At 39.1% G+C, this 23602-nt stretch overlaps 1 protein-coding gene across 1 annotated transcript; it reads left to right on the forward strand.

Annotated features, from left to right (window-relative positions):
- On the forward strand, positions 1 to 19200 carry LOC128064031 (zinc finger protein 665-like). Its single transcript, XM_052656850.1, has 4 exons — positions 1 to 69; positions 5826 to 5952; positions 6324 to 6394; positions 15249 to 19200. The coding sequence occupies exons 1-4, from the start codon at positions 1 to 3 to the stop codon at positions 18609 to 18611; spliced, it is 3630 nt and encodes a 1209-aa protein (XP_052512810.1). The 3' UTR covers positions 18612 to 19200.
- The last annotated feature ends 4402 nt before the right edge of the window (positions 19201 to 23602 follow it).

Below are 23602 nucleotides of genomic sequence, written 5' to 3' on the forward strand. Positions count from 1 at the left end.
ATGTTGCCTGAGGAAGCCCTGAAGTTAAGGAAGAGGAAAGAAAAGGAGTCAGGCATGGCTCTTTCTCAGGTAAGGTCATATTTAGTCTGTCCTTCCTGAAATGCCCTTCTCTGGACTCGCTAATCGTTTCTGACGCTGGAGTGTCCTGTGTGACTCCTGTACACTCACACTCACCTGGGGCCTTCCCTCAGGCCCTGTCGTCTCCACTTAGATCCCATCTCCCCATGACCTGGTGACCAGGCCCTTGTGAGGAGGCTACCCTGGGCACTGTCCTGGGCAGGGCTTCTCACCCACGGGTTGGATATGGGGTCTCAGTGTTGTTGGGTAGCAGGGATTGCTTAGGGCCTATCTGGATGCACTGTCTGCTCTGTCAACCAGGGCAAGGAAACTGCCCATGGAAGTCAGGTGTTAGTATGCACAATTTGGGAAACAGATCAATTGAGCCTGTCCTTTCCCTTTTGTGTATCTTGACATTCTTGTGAATATACGTTACATATACACAAAGAATTATTTCTGAGTACTGTGTTCTGTTCAGTTGGTTTATTTGTCTGTTTTTATACCAGTACCACATCACCTTGATTACCTTGTAATAGGTGTTGAAATAGAAAGACCTCCATCTTCCTTCTTCAAGAGTTCTGCTGTTTGCTCTTAGAATATAGTTCTATGACTTTCACGATGTTTTATTCTGCTTCTACAATGATTGTCATGGCAGTTTTGATAATGAGTTAATTGGTTGATTGACCCTTTGTGTGGTTATTAAAGAATCTTTTTGATATTGCATGTTTCTTTTGTAATATTCATGATTTTTACTGATGAAACTTTGTCATGTGGGAAAGAAGATACGTTTACTTCTTTTTCAATTTGGGGACCTTTGATTTCCTTTTCTCATCTAATTGCTCTAAGGGTTTCAGTGCTTTGTTGAACTGTAGTGCAGTGTGCATCCTTGCCTTCCTCTTGACCTCAGAGGAAAAGCTTTCATTCTTTCCCCATTGCTGTGCTCTTTTCATAATGGCATTTATTATGTTGATGTTGGTATATTTTATTGTTTGTAGTTTGTTGAGTGTTCCATCTTGAAGTTTGTCAAATTGTTGTCAAATGTTTTTTTCCTGCATCAAGATGATCCTGTTTTTTTCCTCCTTTAATCTGTTAATGTAGTGTGTCATATTAATTGATTTTTGTATGTTGACTTCTCCTTGCCTTATATGAATAAAATCCACTTGGTTATGGTGTCAGATCTTTTTATTTATTTATTTAAATTATTTTAATTGAAGGATAATGGCTTTACAGAAGTTGTTGTTTTCTGCCAAATACCAACATGAATCAGCCATAGGTATACATATGTCCCCTCCCTCCCATCTTCCTCCGTATCCCACCCCTGTAGGTTGTTAGAGAGCCCCTCTTTGAGTTCCCTGAGTCATTCAGCAAATTCGCATTGGCTCTCTACTTTATATATGGTAATGTAAGTTTCCATGTTACTCTCTCCATACATCTCACCCTCTCCTTCCTCCCCTCCCCCCTCCATCTGTTCTCTGTGTCTGTTTCTTCAGATCTTTTTAATATGTGTTGAAGTTGGTTTGCAAGTATTTTAATTTTGCATCAATATTCATCAGGGGTATTGGTTTCTAGTTTTCCTTTCTTGTGTCTTTGGGAAATCATCAAACTATTAGAATCATGCTTGCTCCATAGAATTAGCAGGATTAGTGGTAATTCTTTTGTAAATGTTTGGTAGAATTTGGTCCTGTCTTTTTCTTAGTGGTTTCTGACTACTTTTGAAATCTCTCTAGTTATAATGGGCTTCCCTGATGGCTCAAATCATAAAGAATCTGCCTTCAGTACGGGAGACCCAGGTTCTTTCCCTGGGTTGGAAGATTCCCTGGAGAAAGGAATGGCTGTCTAGTCCAGTATTCTTGTCTGGAGAAATTCCATGGACAGAGGAACCTTGTGGGCTACAGTGCATGAGGTCACAAAGAGTCAGACACGACTGAGTGGCTAACATTTTCACTTTCAACACTTCTCAACTTTTTTCTTAATAAGTAAAATAGTTTGTATGTTTCTAAGAATTTGCCAGTATCTTCTATATACTGTCACTTATAGGCATTATTGGTCATAGTACTTCCTTATCTTTAGAAACTTTCTTTGACATGAGTTGTAATCACTCCAGTTTCATATCTGTTTTTAATTATTTGGATCATTTTTTCTCTTGTCCTTAGTCTAGGTGGGGGTTTTCCTATACAGTTTTTTCAAAACATCAACTCTTGGTTTGTTGATTTTTATATTTTTCTACTTTCTATTGTATCTCTGGTTTAATCTTTCTTATTTACATGTTTCCTTCTGCTAAACTTAAGTTTAGTTTGTTTTGTGTTTTCTGCTTCCTAGAGGTGTAAAAATAGATTTCAGATTTAAGATCTTTTTTTTTTTTTACTGTAAGCATTTAACCTTTCAGGCTTTCCTTTTAGTACAGTGGTCTTTGTGTGTTATAAATTTTGTAATTTTGTCTTTTCCTTTTGATCCATGTATTTAAAATTTTCCATGTGATTTTTTCCTTAGACCCATTTGTGGTGTAAGAGTGAGTTTTTTAATGTCCACATTTGAGGAATTTTCTTTTTTTCTTTTGTTTATTTCGTTGTTGTTAGGGAAGATACTTTTATGGTACCAGTCTCTTAAAACGGTTAATTTTGGCCTAACATATGTTCTCTCATAGAGAATGGTTTATGTGTCCTTGAGATACATGTGTTTTATTCTTTTGTTGGGCCGTGTGATCTGTACATGCCTGTTCAATGTTTGCTTCATTTTTCTGAAATATCTAATGTTCAGTTCAGTTCAGTTGCTCAGTCATGTCCGACTCTTTGCGACTCCATAAATTGCAGAACGCCAGGCCTCCCTGTTCATCACCATCTCCCGGAGTTCACTCAGACTCACGTCCATCGAGTCCACGATGCCGTCGAGCCATCTCATCCTCTGTCGTCCCCTTCTCCTCCTGCCCCCAATCCCTCCCAGCATCAGAGTCTTTTCCAATGATTCAACTCTTCGAATGAGGTGGCTGAAGTATTGGAGTTTCAGCTTTAGCATCATTCCTTCCGAAGAAATCCCTGGGTTGATCTCCTTCAGAATGGACTGGTTGGATCTCCTTGCAGTCCAAGAGACTCTCAAGAGTCTTTTCCAACACCACAGTTCAAAAGCATCAATTCTTTGGCACTCGGCCTTCTTCACAGTCCAACTCTCACATCCATACATGACCACTGGAAAAACCATAGCCTTGACTAGAAGGACCTTAGTCGGCAAAGTAATGTTTCTGCTTTTGAATATACTTAGATGTGTATATATTTTTACTTGTTACAGCTTTTTGGTAAATTGATCGTTTTATCATTATACAGTATTTATCTCATTGCACTTTTTTTCTTCAGTTTATTTTGTCTGACATAACAGTCTCCCCTACTCTCTTTAGGATGGACTGTCTTTTTCCATCCTTTCACTTTTCACCTTTCCATGTCCTTAGGTTTGTGAGTACTACCTGTTTCAACTCTCTGACAAACTCTGTGTCAACTCTCTGACAAACTCTGTGTCCGTTGCCCTGTGTTTTACCTCCTCTTACTTCTTCTAGTCGCCCCTCCTCCTGTGCATCCTATGGTGGTGAAAGACAGGCACCCTGGACAGCTCCTTTCATGCCACTGTAATTTCAGAAGGAATGTATTGAATGTTTCCTTCCTATCGTGATGTTTCTTCAGATAGTCTTGGTTAACAACTCTATCTTTTTGCATATTCTTTTCTGACATGATATTTAATTCTCTGAGAAGTTTTTTTACTTTGCTGTTGTGATAATTTTTTTTTGTCATAATCTAATGACTCTTCTAATTTCAGATCTGTTTTATTAGTGGAAAAAAAAGCAAAGAAAGTCTTTGGCTTCTGTTAATGCCTTGCTATGTAAATTTAAATGGGTAAAATTTTATCTTTGTATTTGGTAATTTTATTATGAATTGAGTTCAAGTATTTTTTTTTTTTTTTTAGTATTTTTACCAGTTTTCTTTTGGTAGCTTAGTATAGAATCCTGTTGACAAACTCAGCTGAGTACAAAGGATACATATTTATCGTCTGAAGGTTGCTGAAATACATGTGTGAATAAAAGGATGATATAAAATTGTCCAAAAATTCTGTCAAAAGACAAATCCTCTCATTTCAGTTAATTTTTTATAGATAAGTATGCATACATGTGCAAGTCTGTGGTTTAGATAGAAGACATCATGATTTTAAGACTATATATCACCTTTTTTTTTAGTTGAAATTATGTTATCAGTATAATCTGTGGCCTTGACATTCTCTAAACAATCCTGTTAGTGTTTTAAGTATTAAATTACTAAGAGTTGTGTTTCTGTATCCACGTCTATAATGACCTTTTATGCCATTCCACATTGTTCACCTTGGACTTTTTTTTTTTATATTAATACAATATTTATTTGTTTTCCTTCTGTCAAACCCTGAGCCCACCACTTTCCCCAGGCTGCCTGGGGAATTCCAGGAAAGGGAACATACAGGGCAAACACAGGAGAAAGAACTATGAGAGGGGGAAACAGCTCCTTCATATCATGAAGAAGACGAGCTAGACAACCACCAGGCAAAAGAGCCCCATGGCCTTTGAGAGGGCCAAGCCCGTGGTGTAGAAGAGCTACTGTTTCAGAGAAGGGTTCCTGGCATAATAGTGAAGCTTCTGAACAAAGTCCCACTTCCAGCCCTGGAGCCAGCCATTCCTGCTGTGGCAACTCCACCTCCAGGGAACTTGGCTGCTGTGTCAAAGTCCTTTGAAATGGCACTGGTTTGGAAGCTGTGGCTAGGAATAAGTGAGATGGTCCAGGGACCTGGGGCTGCCAAAGCTGCTGCGGCTCTCATGGGTCAGTGTCTCCAGCCCTTCACCACCACTGCAGACAGTGATCACTCAACAAAGGGGAGGTTCTCCCAATCAGGAAGTGGGTAGAGACTACTTTGGCACAGGTGTCCATTTTCAAGGGAGGAAGGCCCGAGGCCTGAGAGCTGCTCCCCCTGCAGAGAAGACAGAGGGGCAGGGAAGAGGCTCACCTTGGACTTCTTTCAAGTTTTCTTTAGGAGCCCTCTGTCAAAGGACTTGTAACGTTCTCTGTATTACTTCACTGTGAGATGCTTAAGCTTCAGTTGCTGAGCCCAAGCTTCTGAGTTCAGGTGCTTCATGTAACATTTCTTACCTTCTTGATCTGAGTCGAGTTTCTCAGAGTGTCTGTGACACAGGTTTGCTTCTCTAAGGTGGGAACAGATGGTTCTGTAATGAGCTATTATGTTGATGACAGGTTCTTGCCTGTAAAGTACTTATTTAATGTTTAGAGTAATGCTACAGTAATTTAGAGCAACAGGAAGCCTTCAGACACTTTTAGTCCTTGCTGCTGTTAGCAACATCATACCTGAAAATTTAGACCTTTCCATTAAAAGTGCCATGGACTTTGTCATCTCTGAAGACACCACTCATGCTGTACCTCATCGAGATAATGAATTGCACTCACTGGGTAGAACATAATGTCTGACACTTCTGTATAGCCAAAACAGTGTTGAGCTTTATTTTTATGTATTTCATGGATTTTGAACAATGATGAAAAATCCATATTAATTGGAGGATCTCATAAGATCTTAGGAAAAAGCATAAGAAATTAAAATTAGAGATCCATAGTTCCTCCAGATACCCCTGCATGGATCTGCTAGAACACATACTTCAACCAAGTCAATCCTTGCCCCTTACCACCCTTTCTCTTTTGCATGAAAATGAGAACTTTTCATGGCCCTTTTGGTGACATGTGGTTTCATTTCAGGAACGACTGACCTCTGAGGATGTCGCCATCGAATTCACTCAGGAGGAGTGGGAATTCCTGGACCCTGCTCAGAGGGCCTTGTACAGGGACGTGATGCTGGAGACCTACAGGAACCTTCTGTCTGTGGGTGAGGATGACTTCCTTCCAGAGCTGCCCTTGGGTATCTGCATTTTCCCTGTGTGCCCCTTGGGAGGACCTGATGTCTTTCATGTGAGAGTTCTGGTGACTGGGGCATGACACAGTTTCAAAAGGTTAAACTGACCCTCTTCAGATGCTGTGTCTATTTCATGTCATACCTGAGGTTGTCGCAGAGCTTAATTATCTACAAAGCTCAGTAGCAAAAGTTAAAAAAAAAAAACACCCGATTTCCTATTTTCTGCTTTTTGACTTTCGGCTCAGTGTTAAAAAATCCACAGCACTTTAGATTTCTTTCTTCTGATAACACTGAATATCTACTTGTTTGTTTTTACTTGCTTCTTTACTTTTTTTGGGCTGCAGCATTCTGCATGTGGGATCTGAGTTCCCTGACTAAGGATCAAACCTGCACCCCCTGCATTGGAAATGCAGAGTCTTAACCACTGGATCACCAGGGAAGTCCCAGAATTTCTGTGTCTGATCTGAATATTATCTTCACATTGGAGCCTGAGAAAAAGCTCTGGACAGTGGGGAGTGATGTAAAAGTAACCAAAACTACAACATATAAAGAAAAACGAGTATCTCAAAAGGGCTGTTTTTTTGTGTTTAGGAGTGGGACAAGTTGGTGGATTGGATCCTCTGTGGTTGTTACTTAGGAAAATGTAAGAGTGGGTAGAGAGATCGTCTTTTTGATCCTAGATCCTACGAGGGGAGCATATGTGAATCTCGCAGGCTCTTAGGTTGCCATCTGTAGGACGAGTGCATGGTCCCATCTAAAGATGCTGTAATGTCTGACCTTCATGTTGTATTATTTTTACTCTTGTGCTGCTCTACCCAGTCTGGGAATGTCAACTGTTCCTGATGTTCCATTCTCCTTCAGTTCAGTTCAGTCGCTCAGTCGTGTCCGACTCTCTTCGACCCCATGAATCGCAGCACTTTGTATCATTTTACCTCTTCAATTTCTTTGAAATATATTCCTGAGGGTCTGAAATTTTATCTGGTTTCCTTGCTGTGATAATCCACCCATGTTTAATTGGCAGCCTCTGGTGAGTCTCTGTGGAGTGGATTTAGTAGGTAACAGAAAACTGTGATGGAGACACTATTCCTAATGTTATTTTCTTGCTCTGTACAAGTCACCACTTGAAGCTATCCAGTAGAGTGGTCAGTATGTTCTAGGATGATGAGAGAGAAAGTATTACGGGAGCCTGATACATCTTTCCAGGTTATTTTCTGGCTTTGGAAACTCTGTCAAGGGCACCGTGACAGTGTTGTTGATGTGTATCAAGGACCATATATTTTAGCCTCTGTAAATGGTATGGGAATTTATCCCAGGACAGCTTTGTCCAAGTTCACATTCTCATATCTATGAGGTTGCTGCCATGTTTTGGTTGGTATAAATAGTGCTGCTAAAAACATTGGGGTTCATGTATCATTTTGAATTAGTTTTCTTCCTTTCTGGATATATGCCCAGGATTGGAATTGCTGGTTCATGTGAAAGCTCTATTTTTAGTTCTTTATGGAACCTCCATGCTATTCTCCAAAGTGGCAGTACCAATTTATGTTCCTTCCAACAGTGTAGGAGGGTTCTCTTTTCTCCATACCCTCTCAAGCATTTATTGTTTGTAGACTTTTTGATGGTGGTCATTCTGACCAGTGTGAAGTGATACATTTTTATGGTTTTGATTTGCATTTCTCTCATAAGTAGAGACGTCAAACATCTTTTCAGGTGACTGTTGGCCATCTGTTTGTCTCCTCTGGAGAAGTATCTGTTTTGATCTTCTGCCCAGTTTTTGATTGGGTTGTTTGTTTGTTTTGATATGAAGCTGTATGAACTGTTTGTATATTTTGGAAATAAATCCCTTATAGGTAGTATGATTTGCATATATAGTCTCCTAGTCCAAAAGTTGAATTTTTGTTCTTTTTTTGGTTTCCTTTGCTTTGCAAAAAGGTTTTAAATTTAATTAGGTCTCATTTGTTTGATTTCGCTTTTATTACCTTGACTCTAAGAGATAGATTCAAAAAAATTTCACTGACATTTATGTCAGTGTTTTGGATTTGTTTTCCACTATGAATTTTATAGTATTTGGTCTTGCATTTAGATGTTTAACACATTTTGAGTTTATTTTTGTGTATGGTGTTAGAGAATGTTGGAATTTCATTCTTTTTCATGTAACTATCCATTTATCCCAGCACCACTTATTAAAGAGACTTCTTCATTCTATATTCTTTCGTCTTTTGTTATAGAATAATTGACTCTAAGTAAATTGGTTTATTTCTGGGTTTTCTGTCCTGTTCTATTGATGTGTGTTTCTGTTTTGTGCCATCATCATACCACCTCCCTGCTGGCTTGGACGGTAAAGCCATCTGCCTACAATGCAGGAGACCCAGGTTCAGTCCCTGGGTCAGGAAGATCTGCTAGAGAAAGAAATGGCAACCCACTTCAGTATTCGTGCCTGGAAAATCCCATGGACAGAGGAACCTGGTAGTCTACAGTCGATGGGGTCACAAAGAGTTGGACATGACTGAGCGACTTCACTTTCACTTTGTTGACTGTCAGTTTGTAGTATAGTCTGAACTCAAGAAACATGATTCCTCCAGCTGTGTTCTTCTTTTTCAAGATCATTTTAGATATTAGAGCCTTTTTTTTTCTGGTACAAATTAAGTTTTTCTTTGTTTTATGAAATATGTCATTGTTAATTTGATAAGGGTTGCACTGAATATGTAGATTGCCTTGGATAGTATGGTCATTTTGATAGTGTTACTTCTTTCAATCCAAGAACATGGTATATGTTTGTGCCACCTGTGTCATCTTGGGTATCAGTCATCAGTATCTTATAGTTTTATGAGTACAGTTCTTTTGACTTTTTATGTAGGTTTATTCCTTAGAATTGTATTGTTTTCTCTGAGATGGTGAATGGGATTGTTTCATTAATTTCACTTTCTGATATATCATTATTAGTGTATAGAAATGCAGCAGTTTTCTATATATTTTGTATCCAGCAAGTTTACTCTGTTCATTGATGAGGTCTAGTAGTCATCTGGTGGCATCTTAAGGATTTTCTGTGTGTAGCATCATAGTGACAATTTTACTTCTTTTTAATTATATTTTACCTTGAATTCCTTTTATTTCTTTTTCTTTTCTGATTGTTGTGGCTAGGACTTCCAAAAATATGTTGAATAAAAGTGGCAATAGTGAACATTGTCTTATTCATGTTGTTAAGGGGGTGCTTTCAGTGTTTCCCTGTTGAGTATGATGTTAGCTGTGTGTTTGACATATACAGTCTTAATTATGTTGAGGTAGGGTCCATCTGGGCTGACTTTCTGAAGGGTTTTTATCATATATGGCACTTGAATTTGTCAGAACTTTTTCTGCATCTATTGTGATCATATGGTTTTTAGTCTTCAACTGTTACTGTGGTGTATCATACTGATTAACTTGTGGATATTGAGAAATCTTGCATCCCTGCAATAAATCCCACTTCATCATGGTATGATCCTTTCATGTCCTTTAATGTGTTGGTAACTGAATCTGCTCTTTTGAACTCAGGGAAGGTCTAGGAGAACAAAGCCTTTTTCTACAAAAAAGAGTTGGATGCCTCAGAAAGGCTTTTGTAACCGGGAAGGTCTTCCAGAGTCAGTGTCAATCCCTCATTTCCTTTGATACTCCTCGATCTTGAGATGACCATGTGTGGAAGAAGAAATGAAATAAATGTCCAATGGAGAGGTTAATCATACTTGGCAGAGGAACCCAGGTTTAGATAGCTTTCTCCTGGATTTTCCTTCTGATTTCTGCTAAGATTCTTACACAATATCCTGGAATATTGTGTATGTTTTTCTTGAATATAAGCCTTCCATTGTAACTTACAAAATTCACAGTTGGATACATTACATTGTAAATAGTATAACAGGTATTATCCTGCTTTCTCCATATATCACAGTCACTTTTAAAATCTCTTTTATTTCTGTCCTGTACCCATAGTATAATGCCCATAAACTTGCTGAACCAGTTCTTTTCTTTTAAGGTCAGTATGTTAGTTTGCGCTCTCAGTTATTTTCACAGAGACATGCAGTCACAAGCTGATATCTGACATAAACCTGTGTACCCTATGCTCCACGCAGGCCCTTTCTTAGTCCTGACCAGTCCTCACGTAGTACCTTGATATGGATGGAAACGTTGTTCTTACCTATCACATCCCTCCACCTTCTACATACTCTCACTGTAAAGATAATCTCTGATCATTTATTGAACACATTTCTCAGGACATGACCTAAATCATTCTGTGCATCCATGATGGCTCACAACCCATTTCGGGATGGGGTGGTTGAATAATATTTTAACAGACTACTTCTGTCTTGTATCTTCCTTGATATTTTCTTTCTAAGTTCCTTATATATATATTTTAAAATATTTTCTGGTCTATTCATTCGGTGGGTGGTCATGTTTAGAAATAAGTTTTTTCAGTCGTCCCAGTAGGTTCAGATTCATATCCTGGTTCTCTTACCACTTTGTGGCCCAATTGGGTGTGTCTCCTGCTCTGATTAGAGAAAAGCATGTTAGTTTGCTGTCAGTAGTACATGTTTTATAGTAAATACTCAAAATAGATTTGTTTAAAAAAGGTAATATCTATACTGTATCATGTTCTTTATGATATGACTTTACATTATATGTATATTTTCAATATAAATGTATTTATTTTCATTGGAGGTTAATTACTTTACAATATTGTATTGGTTTTGCCATACATCAACATGAGTCCACCAAGGTATACACGTATTCCTCATCCTGAACACCACTCCCTCCTCCCTCCCCGTACCATCCCTCTGGGTCATCCCAGTGCACCAGGCCCAAGCATCCAGTATCATGCATAGAATCTGGACTGGCAATTCGTTTCATATATGATATTATACAGTTTTCAATGCCATTCTTCCAAGTCATCCCAACCTTTCCCTCTCCCACAGAGTCCAAAAGCCTGTTCTATACATCTGTGTCTCTTTTGCTGTCTTGCATACAGGGTTATCATAACCATCTTTCTAAATTCCATGTATATGCGTTAGTATATTGTATTGTTGTTTTTCTTTTTGGCTTCCTTCACTCTGTATAATAGGCTTCAGTTTCATCCACCTCATTAGAATGATTCAATTGAATTCTTCTTAATGGCTGAGTAATACTCCATTGTGTATACGTACCACAGCCTTCTTATCTATTCATGTGCTTATGGACATCTAGGTTGCTTCCATGTCCTGGCTATTATAAACAGTGTTGCGATGAACATTTGGGTACACGTGTCTCTTTCAATTCTGGTTTCCTCAGTGGGTATGCCCAGCAGTGGGATTGCTGGGTCATAAGGCAGTTCAATTTCCAGTTTTTTTAAGGAATCTCCACACTGTTCTCCATAGTGGCTGTACTAGTTTGCATTCCCACCAATAGTGTAAGAGTGTTCCCTTTTCTCCACACCCTCTCCAGCATTTATTGCTTGTAGACTTTTGGATCACAGCTATTCTTACTGGTGTGAAATGGTGCCTCACTGTGGTTTTGATTTGCATTTCTCTGATAATGAGTAATGTTGAGGATCTTTTCATGTGTTTGTTAGCCATCTGTATGTCTTCTTTGGAGAAATGTCTATTTAATTCTTTGGCGCATTTTTTGATTGGGTCGTTTATTTTTCTGGAATTAAGCTGCAGGAGTTGCTTGTATATTTTTGAGATTGGTTGTTTGTAAGTTGCTTCATTTGCTAGTATTTTCTCCCATTCTGAAGGCTGTCTTTTCACCTTGCTTATAGTTTCCTTAGTTGTGCGGAAGCTTTTAAGTTTAATTAGGTCCCATTTGTTTATTTTTGCTTTTATTTCCAATATTCTGGGAGGTGGATGATAGAGGATCCTGCTGTGATGTATGTCAGAGAGTGTTTTGCCTATGTTCTCCTCTAGAAGTTTTATAGTTTCTGGTCTTCCGTTTAGATCTTTAATCCATTTTGAGTTTATTTTTGTGTATGGTGTTAGAAAGTGATATAGTTTCTTTCTTTTACAAGTGGTAACCAGTTTTCACAGCACCACTTGTTAAAGAGATTGTCTTTAATCCATTGTATGTTCTTGCCTCCTTTGTCAAAGATCAGGTGTCCATAGGTCCGTGGATTTATCTCTGGGCTTTCTATTTTGTTCCATTGATCTATATTTCTGTCTTTGTGCCAGTACCATACTGTCTTGTTGACTGTGGCTTTGTAGTAGAGCCTGAAGTCAGGCAGGTTGATTCCTCCAGTTCCATTTTTCTTTTTCAAGATTGCTTTGGCTATTCGAGGTTTTTTGTATTCCCATACAAATTGTGAAATTATTTGTTCTAGGTCTACATTATATCTTCTTAAAATTTTATTTATATTTTGATTGAAGGACAACGGCTTTACCGAATTTTGTTTTCTTTTAAACCTCAACTACATTATATCTTGTATGCATTTCACTTGCAACATTTTTCAGCTATATCGTATTTGACCATAGTCAATAAATACAGAAAGCTCTCACTTTTAATTTATTATATTTTGGTGCCATTAAACTAGGTAATTAACAATAGTGCATGGCTAGAGATTAGCCTTCCTTGGTGGCTCGGTGGTAAAGAATTCACCTGCTAATGCAGAAGATGCAGGTTTGATCCCTGAGTCAGGAAGATCCCATGGAGAAGGAAATGGCAACCCACTCCACTATTCTTGCCTGGGAAATCCCATGGACAGAGGAGTCCGGTGCGCTACAGTCCACAGTGTCCCAAAGAGGCAAACACGACTGAGCGACTGAACAACAACAACATAGGTGGGGATTGCATTGTTTATTGGCTGTTAGAAAACCGGTGAATATTTTACATCTTAATTTATGTGTCATTTACAGATGATGGTCTTTTAGCATGTATTCTGCAATACAGGTGACACATACTACTTGTTAACATTGTAAAATGCCTTTTTTTTTGGGTACTTAGTTCTACAGCAGATTTAAAAAGTATGTTGTTTCCAAAAAATTGTTTTAGTCATAGTCTTCATTTTCTCATTTGTTTTCAATTATAAACAACCAATTATGAAGAGTTAATTATTAATTGGGTAAGCTTGGTTTTGGATTATTTACTGTTACAAAATATATTGTTTAGAATTTATTTATGTACTGTAAGTTTGCAGAATACAGTGATAGTGTAATATTTTTCTTTTCAATTTGAGACAACTGTTGATTGATATGTTGCCGGGGACCAGCCCCAGTTGATCCAGGGTAGTTCAAAGCGGGGACGGCGTGGCGAGAGAGATATATAGGTGTAGAGAGAGATAAGGAAAGATTTTGCAGTTAAGAGAATAGAGGAGAGAAAGAGGCTGTATTCCTTGGTTTACATAGAAAGCCAATAAAGCCTCAGTCAAGAGACTTTCACCATCTACGTAAGGCCACAGGCGCCCGCTTGAATAGCAGAGGGTCCCCTGCCTTGGGCTCCATCTTGCGTGGGTCTTAGAAGCCCAGACAAATAAGTAGACATGATGAGCCTCTATGCGCCAGACGGGAATCAGCCAGAAAATAGAGTAAGAAAGAAAAGAAGACACGGGGGAAGCCAGTCTTTCCAGGAACTGGTCCAAGAAACTGGTCTGTCCTTTATTTTCCAGGAAAAGCTTTTATACTTTTAGTTGTACATAGATATCAGTGATTAATACAAAGTCATGCAGGGTCAGCAGCCCTGACCCTTACTGAGACCAGGCTTTCTCTCTGCATACTTAGCTGTATACACAGGTCTTAGGTGATTTACATCATCTTCTGGCCAGGAGGCCTATTAGCATTTTATGCCCCTTTTCTGTTAAGGATCCATCAACCAGAAAACATTTGCCCTAACAGTGTTGTTCTTACTAAAGTCTGATGCCACTGTCAGAAAGCAGTGTAATTAAGGTTACATTCTTACATAGCAAGGACACAACAATTTATAACAAGGAAAGAGGAATACAGTGATTTATAACAAAGAGAAAATTCATTAACTCAAAAGTCTAGTATTGCTAACATCAAAACTACTATATTCTTTTTTCTACATCCCAATTACATTGATTAATATCCTCCAGGTGCCTAAAAGATAAAGGATATGGAAGCCTGGCGGCAGTCATTAACTCAACAATCCAAACCTACACTGACATAATTCATAGCTCTTTAAAAAAGGCTCTGTATCTCTAAGATGTGTTAAGCTTCGTGCCTCTCATGGTTGGGGGGCTGTAAACAATCACATGCATGGTTGTAAAAGTCTGGACAGACCAGTCAGGTAAGTTAGAAAGCTATCAGAGGGGTTTAAGCCTAGACATTCTTTTTATGCCCAGGAGACTTATTGAGTGGAGCTCTAAATTAATTCCTTTTAGAGGAAGGTGGTGGGGGACAGCCCCTGTTAATGTCAGAAGCGTAAGTGAAAAAGCATAATGCAGTACGGCAGGCAGACTCTGGTTTTGGGGGGTAGCTGCTCGAGAAAACCCAGCGAGGCTCCCTTAAGGCCGGACTCGCCTTTGCCTGTTGGACCCCTTAACCTCAGGCCCTTTGCAACAGCAGAACTCCTTGTGCTGGCTCCCAGCAATATGTTCCTATTGGTCCTGGTAGAAAAACACTTTGTTCTTGAGAGTTGGCATAAGACTGTCCAATGTGAGTCTGTTTGTCATATGGTTTTTATTTATTTATTTATTTTTTTTTTTCAGATGAACAAATAATGGTTTTTATTCAAGAAGCCACCTCTCAAGTGAGATTGTAGCAAACATTGTTTCTGATAGTCAATTCTGACTTGACATTAAGGAAGGAAGACCAAGAAATGGAACTTTTGATAACACTAGACATAGTACTCGGAGAAGGCAATGGCAACCCACTCCAGTATTCTTGCCTGGAAAATCCCATGGGCGGAGGAGCCTGGTAGGCTGCAGTCCATGAGGTCGCTATGAGTCAGACACGACTGAGCGACTTCACTTTCACTTTTCATTTTCATGCATTGGAGAAGGAAATGGCAACCCACTCCAGTACTCTTGCCTGGAGAATCCCAGGGATGGTGGAGCCTGGTGGGCTGCCGTCTCTGGGGTCGCACAGAGTTGTACACGACTGAAGCGACAGCAGCAGCAGCAGCATGTCATATGGTTTTTAAAACTAGGCTACTGTAACGGTGAATTTATGTTATGCTTTCTTAAGTTAAGGATTCTTTTCCTTTAATGTTTCTAAACACTTAAGGTGATCATTGTGGTGTTTCATAACTTGATGTAAGTATTACTTTTGGTGTAATATATCTTCAACTTGAAACATTTATTTTTGAATTATTGTGAGCAGGATACCTATGATTCTTTTCATCTTGTAGATATCTCTCCTACACATGTGATCAAGCATTTACAACCCACAGCGAACAGTGATAAACTAGAAACATTCCAAACATTGATGCTGGGAAGCCCTGAAAGCTGTGAAATCAAACATGTTCATCTTTGGGAAAGTCAGGAGAACATGTATGACTTTGAGTGTCAGGGGAGAGATGACAAAAGAAATTACAAAGGCACACCTGTAAGCCTTAATGGAAATGTGCCTGATGGAAGAGATGCACATGATAGAAAGGATGGAGGCATCAAGCCCTTTGGAAAGAGGTTTGGATTTAACTTTCAGGATAAACTGCAGATATTTCAAACTGGCGGAATAATTTCTGAATATAATGAAGCTCAGAGTTCTGTCAACAACAGTTTCTCATTTTCACCTGTTCAAAGAATTCCTCCTTGTGTCCAAACCAGTGTTTCTAATATATATGGGAATGATTTTATGAATCCTTCAGGAATAACACAAGAAGTCAAAGCACAGAGGGAAAAACCTTACAAATGTGATGAGTGTGGCAAGGCCTTTCGTGTAAAGTCAATCCTTTTAAATCATCAGATAGTTCATACTAGAGAGAAACCTTACAAATGTGATGAGTGTGGCAAGGCCTTTACTCACAGCTCACACCTCAGGAGATATAAGAAAATTCATACAGGAAAGAAATTATTTAAATGCGATATATGTGACAAAGTCTTCAGCCAAAATTCGAACCTTGCTGGTTATCAGAAGTTTCATTATGGAGAGAAACCTTACAAATGTGATGAGTGTGGCAAGGCCTTTCGTGTAAAGTCAACCCTTTTAATTCATCAAACAATTCATACTGGAGAGAAACCTTACAAATGTGATGAGTGTGACAAGGCCTTTCGTGTTAAGTCAAGCCTTTTAAGTCATCAGACAGTTCATACTGGAGAGAAACGTTACAAATGTGATGAGTGTGGCATGGCCTTTCGTGTAAAGTCAAGCCTTTTAAGTCATCAGACAGTTCATACTGGAGAAAAACCTTACAAATGTGATGAGTGTGGCATGGCCTTTCGTGTAAAGTTAACCCTTTTAAGTCATCAGACAGTTCATACTGGAGAGAAACCTTACAAATGTGATGGGTGTGGCAAGGCCTTTCGTGTAAAGTCGACCCTTTTAAGTCATCAGACAATTCATACTGGAGAGAAACCTTACAAATGTGATGACTGTGGCAAGGCCTTTCGTGTAAAGTCAACCCTTTTAATTCATCAGAGAATTCATACTGGAGAGAAACCTTACAAATGTGATGAGTGTGGCATGACCTTTCGTGTAAAGTCAAGCCTTTTAAGTCATCAGACAGTTCATACTGGAGAAAAACCTTACAGATGTGACGAGTGTGGCATGGCCTTTCATGTAAAGTTAACCCTTTTAAGTCATCAGACAGTTCATACTGGAGAGAAACCTTACAAATGTGACGAGTGTGGCAAGGCCTTTTGTCTAAAGTCAACCCTTTTAAGGCATCAGACAGTTCATACTGGAGAAAAACCTTACAAATGTGATGAGTGTTTCAAGGCCTTTCGTCTGAAGTCAAGCCTTTTAAGTCATCGGACAGTTCATACTGGAGAGAAACCTTACAAATGTGATGAGTGTGGCATGGCCTTTCGTGTGAAGTCAACTCTTTTAAGGCATCAGACAGTTCATACTGGAGAGAAACCTTTCAAATGTGATGAGTGTGGCACGGCCTTTTGTGATAAGTCAACCCTTTTAAGGCATCAGACAGTTCATACTGGAGAGAAACCTTACAAATGTGATGAGTGTGGCATGGCCTTTCATGTAAAGTCAACCTTTTTAAGACATCAGACATTTCATACTGGAGAAAAACCTTACAAATGTGATGAGTGTGGCATGGCCTTTTGTGTAAAGTTAACCCTTTTAAGTCATCAGACAGTTCATACTGGAGAGAAACCTTACAAATGTGATGAGTGTGGCAAGGCCTTTTGTGTAAAGTCAAGCCTTTTAAGTCATCAGACAGTTCATACTGGAGAGAAACCTTACAAATGCGACGAGTGTGGCAAGGCCTTTCGTCTAAAGTCAAGCCTTTTAAGTCATCAGACAATTCATACTGGAGAGAAACGTTACAAATGTGATGAGTGTGGCAAGGCCTTTCGTGTAAAGTCAAACCTTTTAAGTCATCAGACAGTTCATACTGGAGAGAAACGTTACAAATGTGATGAGTGTGGCAAGGCCTTTGCTGCCAGCTCATGCCTCAGGAGACATAAGAAAAGTCATACAGGAAAGAAATTATTTAAATGTGACATATGTGACAAAGTCTTCAGCCGAAATTCAACCCTTTTAAGTCATCAGACAGTTCATACTGGAGAAAAACCTTACAAATGTGATGAGTGTGGCAAGGCATTTGCTCACAGCTCATACCTCAGGAAACATAAGAAAAGTCATACAGGAAAGAAATTATTTAAATGTGATATATGTGACAAAGTCTTCAGCCGAAATTCAACCCTTTTAAGGAATCAGACAGTTCATACTGGAGAGAAACCTTGTGATGAGTGTGGCAAGGCCTTTACTGACAGCTCATACCTCAGGAGACCTAAGAAAATTCATACAGGAAAGAAATTATTTAAATGTGATATATGTGACAAAGTCTTCGGCCGAAATTCAAGGCTTGCTCGACATCAGACAGTTCATACTGGAGAAAAACCTTACAAATGTGATGAGTGTGGCATGGCCTTTCGTCTAAAGTCAACCCTTTTAAGGCATCAGACAGTTCATACTGGTGAGAAACCTTATAAATGTGATAAGTGTGGCAAGGCCTTTCGTGAAAAGTCAACCCTTTTAAGTCATCAGACAGTTCATACTGGAGAGAAACCTTACAAATGTGATGAGTGTTGCAAGGCCTTTCGTCTAAAGTCAACCCTTTTAAGGCATCAGACAGTTCATACTGGAGAGAAACCGTACAAATGTGATGACTGTTCCAAGGCCTTTCGTCTAAAGTCAACCCTTTTAAGGCATCAGACAGTTCATACTGGAGAGAAACCTTACAAATGTGATGAGTGTGCCAAGGCCTTTCGTCTAAAGTCAACCCTTTTAAGGCATCAGACAGTTCATACTGGTGAGAAACCTTACAAATGTGATGAGTGTGGAAAAGTCTTCGGTCAAAAATCACATCTTCAACTTCACTGGAGAATTCATACTGGAGAGAGCCCTTTCAGATGTAATGAGTGTGGCAAGTTCTTTAGTCAAAATGCGAACCTTAAAAAACATCAGAAAATACATACAGAGAAAGCTTTCAAATGTTTTGAGTGTGGAAAATCTTTTATTCAGGTCTCAGCACTCACTAAACATCAGAAAATCCATACATGAGGGAAACTCATGTGAATGTGGTATATGGTAGAAGTCTTCAAATGTCAAAGTTCAAAATTCACTCCCTACTGTTGCTCAGAGAATACATCCTCCTGAGAAACCATACAAATATCGTGAGTGTGGCACATCTTAGGCTTCATGAGAAAATTCATACTGGATTGAAGCCTGATATATATGTATTTATTAGTCAGGTCTTTAGAACATGAATTCATTCTAGAAAGATTCCTCACCAATTTCACAGATGTTAAAAAAAAAAAAAAAAAAAAAACCCTATCCTCTCATCTCACCAGTAGCATCAGACTATTTATCCTGAAGAAAACACACAGCAATGTAATGTGTGTGGCAAGGATTTTACCCCAAAGTCACAAGAGAGGAACATAGTGGAGCCATACTTCCCAGACTCAGTGGTTGTGGCAAATCCTTTACCTTTTTCACTCTATGTATTCTCTGATGACTTTAGTTCAGGTACTCAGCAACTGCAGTCCATATTTGAAGAGACGCTATAGAGATCTTTTCATGTAAAAGAAACCCGAATTCTACCTCAGCAGATATGATTCTTTGGGACAGTAGTCCGCCATCTTTTTGGTCTCCTGGCTTTCTGAATAAAGTCACTATTCTTTGCCCAAGATGTAGTCTCTGAGTTTATTGGCCTGTTGTGTGGTGAGCTCTAAGAGCTTGGCTTTGGTAATACATTGATCAAATGCATTTGCTACATGTGTTTCACGATGGTCTCTGGGAAGGAATCAATGAGATGAAGGGACTGATTTCATTAGATACAATTCATTCACATCCATGTTCCCTGGAAAAACACACAGCCTGAATTACAAAATGCAATAGTGTGTGTGAATTAGCAACAGGGAGGGGAGAAAATAATGTAAAACTAGGACATGACTCATCATGGTCAATGGGATCATGAAACCCTTCTGTACATAGTCCTGCCTGTTATAAAACATAATGTTCTACCAACTGACGAACAGAGTAGGCAAGATGTTAAAAGGCCTGGGCTTTTCGTAGGAGGAGAGGGACAGTTACCAGGGACTGATGGTGTGCTAGGAACAATGCATAGGAATAGGGTCATGTTCTCCATTGGATAGAATAACTGTTGTATGTGTGATTAAAGAAGAGTTACTCTTATTTCTGGAAATTGAAGACAGAGCTGTCATGGCCTTCGTAGACCGGGACCTGAGGAATGTAGTCAACTAGAAGAAGGAAGCAGGGGACCCAAGTCTCGAGTGAAATAGAGGTGCTTTATTTGCAAAAATGCATGTTTATATATCTTTATACAAGGCAGCTTTAGGCAGTAAAAACATTGAGAAAAAACAAAGCCAAGCAAATAACAATCTTGAAAGGGCCAGAAAGCATTCCATATCCTGAGGAAGAGGGGCATAACCGAATAGATTACCTTCAAGTACAAGGTGAGTCACTGAAGGGAATCCAAGCAGATGCTCTTTCTCATGACCTCAGTCCTGAGAACTTCGTGCAGCTCTGCTCGTTCCTGTTTTCCAGGAACTGATAAAGAATAGAGTCCTTGAGAATCGGCACACAAAAGAAGAAAATATCATGTTGGATCCTTCAAAGTTGGATATCCCCTGACAGTTCCCCCTTTTTTACTTTTTCATAATTGGGGATGACTGTAGATACTTTTGTGAAAAAGGCCCTGAGCAAGTGAGTTTGTTTAGTTTGAACAATTTTAGTTGAAAGGCATTGGTATGTTACAATTATCACCAGGATAACTATCAGCATTATAGTTCCAGATCGAATACTATGTGTAATGCCTTGAACCCATCTTCGAGGGTCTAGCCCAGATAATTGATCAGCTAGCTGTTCAGCTAAGGTTTCCAAATTGTTGGAAGAGGGTAGACTCTTAGAGAAGGTTTCAAAGATTTCATTTTGCAACAATTGTACGTTTAAGGAAGCATTATTATGCATATCTTGCAAATGAAATTTGATTTTTTCCCAATTGTAAGCACTGAACTGAAGAGGAGTGATACAAAATTGAGTAGAATTCCAATTTAATAATACTTGTTTTTAATAGATCTATTAATTGATCTCCAACCCATTGGATGGCTGTTTTTTGATTCCTGAATTTTATCTTGAAGTGTTTCATCTTTCTGAACCTGAGTGACCCATATAGTATGAGCATCTTTAGTCCAATTTTGAATAAAGTTTCTTGTTTGAATTGAAGTTTGTAAACAGTGTGTGACAGTGGCAGTGGTGCAAATGGCTGTTAACCCCCAAATGCCAAGAATCAAGCATCTAATTAATCGCTTAGATCGTCAGTAATTTCGTGAGTAACTGGGAGGTAAATCTTGCCATGGGATCCTCTTTCCAGGGTCGTTGGAGATCTGCTGGCAACCACAGACTATGTCGAGATCGAAGAATCAAAAGGGATTCATTTTTGAGAGAAATAGAGGAATTAAGACAAGTATACAATTTGCAATCTATACAAGTCACAGAACATAAAGTCTTATTAAATTGTAAGTTTCCTATGGCAAAGACAAAAGGAAGGGGAACGCAAGCTTGTATAAAATATGAGTGATTATAATGGAAGGAATAGTTATGAATATGACTGGTCCCTGTGAAATATCCAGTCCAGGTTCCAAGTTTTCAGTATTTGTAGCAAGTTTCCAGATGTCCCATTGTTCAGGCCCAATTTGCCTATTGAGGACAATTTGAGGGCAAGGAGGTGCCATTCCACCATCAAGCCAGCCAAGGAGTCCTTTGTCATGGAAGTGTTCATTGAACTGTTGGTAATCTTCCATGTTACTTGAGTAACATAATCACACATAGTATTGTTAATATTATCTGAGAGGTTAGATAACCACATACCATAGGGTTCCCAATCAACAATGGTGTAATTGGCCACAAACATGAATTTCCATGATTTGGCTTGACATCTGTCTCAATAAACAGGAGTATATTTAAAATCCTTACAAGTAAACCCCTTACATTCCAACTTTTGTCCTTGTCCTAGAGTTTTGGTAGTATTGACATGGTTCTCATAAAAGGACAGGGCAGTTAACAGTCTAAACAATGTGTGGAAGTTCTTTTTTGGAGGCAGGATGAAAGCCCACGTTTGTCGACTAACATTAATACATATTTCTGGTGGGCCCATGCATAAAGGAAGGATTTTATAGCGTAGAGGAATGTTAATCTTCCTTCATCCTCAGGATGACAGGGCCCCTCCAAGCTCCAAGGAGGAGGCATATGTACTGAGTCATTAGTGGATACAGCTGGTCCTATATCTGTCCATTCTACAACCTGCAATAAAGGGGGGTTAGGTATATAAGCCAATAAGTGTGATTAATCAAGTCAGCCTGAGCGAGGGAAGCAAAAGCAAGCATAGCAACAAAAATATTTTTAGGATTCTGAGGCATTCTCTGTTGAGAAACCAGATTTCCAGCTTGATTGGTAAGGGTATTTATCTGTCCCCAAGTGGGGAAATCATAAGGTCAATGACCTCGATTGCAGCGTTTCTTGGAAATTTTCAAGTCGCCATGGCTTGTACTGGAAACTCCTCCTCTTGGGGATTTCACTGTTTCTTCTCTATCTTGAATGCCGGTGGCTCCCCTGGGGCGGATCTTCCGAAGAGGGAGCCAACTCATTCGTTGGGTCCATCTGGAAAAATCCAAGCATACCCCTTTCCCTATAATATTAATTTTCCAGATTTGCATTGTTTAGTCAACCCATCTTAATACCAAATGGGCAGAGGAAGGGAAGTATCCTTCAATGCCTCAAAATGTGTTTCTGCTTTGTCAAAGTATCCCCTTGTGGCAAGTTTAAAAATTTTAAGCAAATAAAGCTGTATTAACAGTAGTTATGGGATTAAAGAGTATATTGCGTTGGAATTTGTTGGAGTCCTTTAATGGACTGGAACCTGGCGGTCTGGAGTCGACGATAAGAAAGTGAAAGAGAGAAAGACATGGGCATGCAAGCTCTGATGGAGCAAAGGTGCTTTAATGATCTTTCTGTGAGTATATATAGGCTGTTGTACAAGAAATTTCTTTCGATAAAAATCAGAAAACCAAATGGACAGCAACCATTACCAAGGGAACAAGGGATTAATATTGGTCACAAGGTCAGGAGACAGTCCATATCTCAAAAAAGAGGATCAAGACTAAGCACTCGTGTTGTAAGGAGAATGTTTACTGAAGGCGTTTCAAGCCTGTCTCATCCTATGACCTCAGTCCTGGGAGCTGTGTGCTGTTCCACTGGTTTCTGACAACAGAAACTGATAAGGAACAGGATTTATGAGGAACAGCACGTTGGAATCCTCCTGTTAAACATTCCCTGACAATTCCCACTTATTTGTAAAAAGGGTTCTGACCATTTGAGTTTGTTTAATTCTAACAATTTTGCATGAAGGCAACGGTGAACAACAAATACAATTGTCAAGACAATCACCAAAATTACAGTTCCAGACCCAGGGCTGTGAGTAATGCTTTGAAATCATCCGCGTGGGTCTAACCCAGATAATTGATCAGCTGGTTGTTCCAAATAACTGGCAGATTTTTAGAAAAGATTTCAAAGATTTCTTTTTGTAATAATTGTACATTCAGAGAGGCATTATCATGTATGTTTTATAAATGAAATTTGATTTGTTCCCAGTTGTAGGTACTAGCATTGAATTGAACAGGTGTAACACAAAATTGAGTAGAATTCCAATCACATTTCAGCATCACCTTTTTTTGTACATCTATTAATTGATCTCCAACCCATTTGATGACTGATTTTAGTTCCTGTATTTCATCTTGAATATGCTCATCTATCTGAGCCTGAGTGGCCCACATAGTATGAGCATCTTTAGTCCAATTTTGGATAAAATTATGTGTTTGAATTGAGGTTTGTAGAGCAATGCCAGTGACGGCAGCAGTGGTGCAAATAGCTATTAATCCCCAAATGCCAAGAATCAGCCATCCAATGAATCGTCTAGATCACTGGAGCAGTTTAGTAAGTAACCGGGAACCAAGTCCAGCCATGGGGCCTTCTTC

This window comes from Budorcas taxicolor, chromosome 18 (genome assembly GCF_023091745.1).
Source record: "Budorcas taxicolor isolate Tak-1 chromosome 18, Takin1.1, whole genome shotgun sequence".
In the NCBI taxonomy this organism is placed as follows: domain Eukaryota; kingdom Metazoa; phylum Chordata; class Mammalia; order Artiodactyla; family Bovidae; genus Budorcas; species Budorcas taxicolor.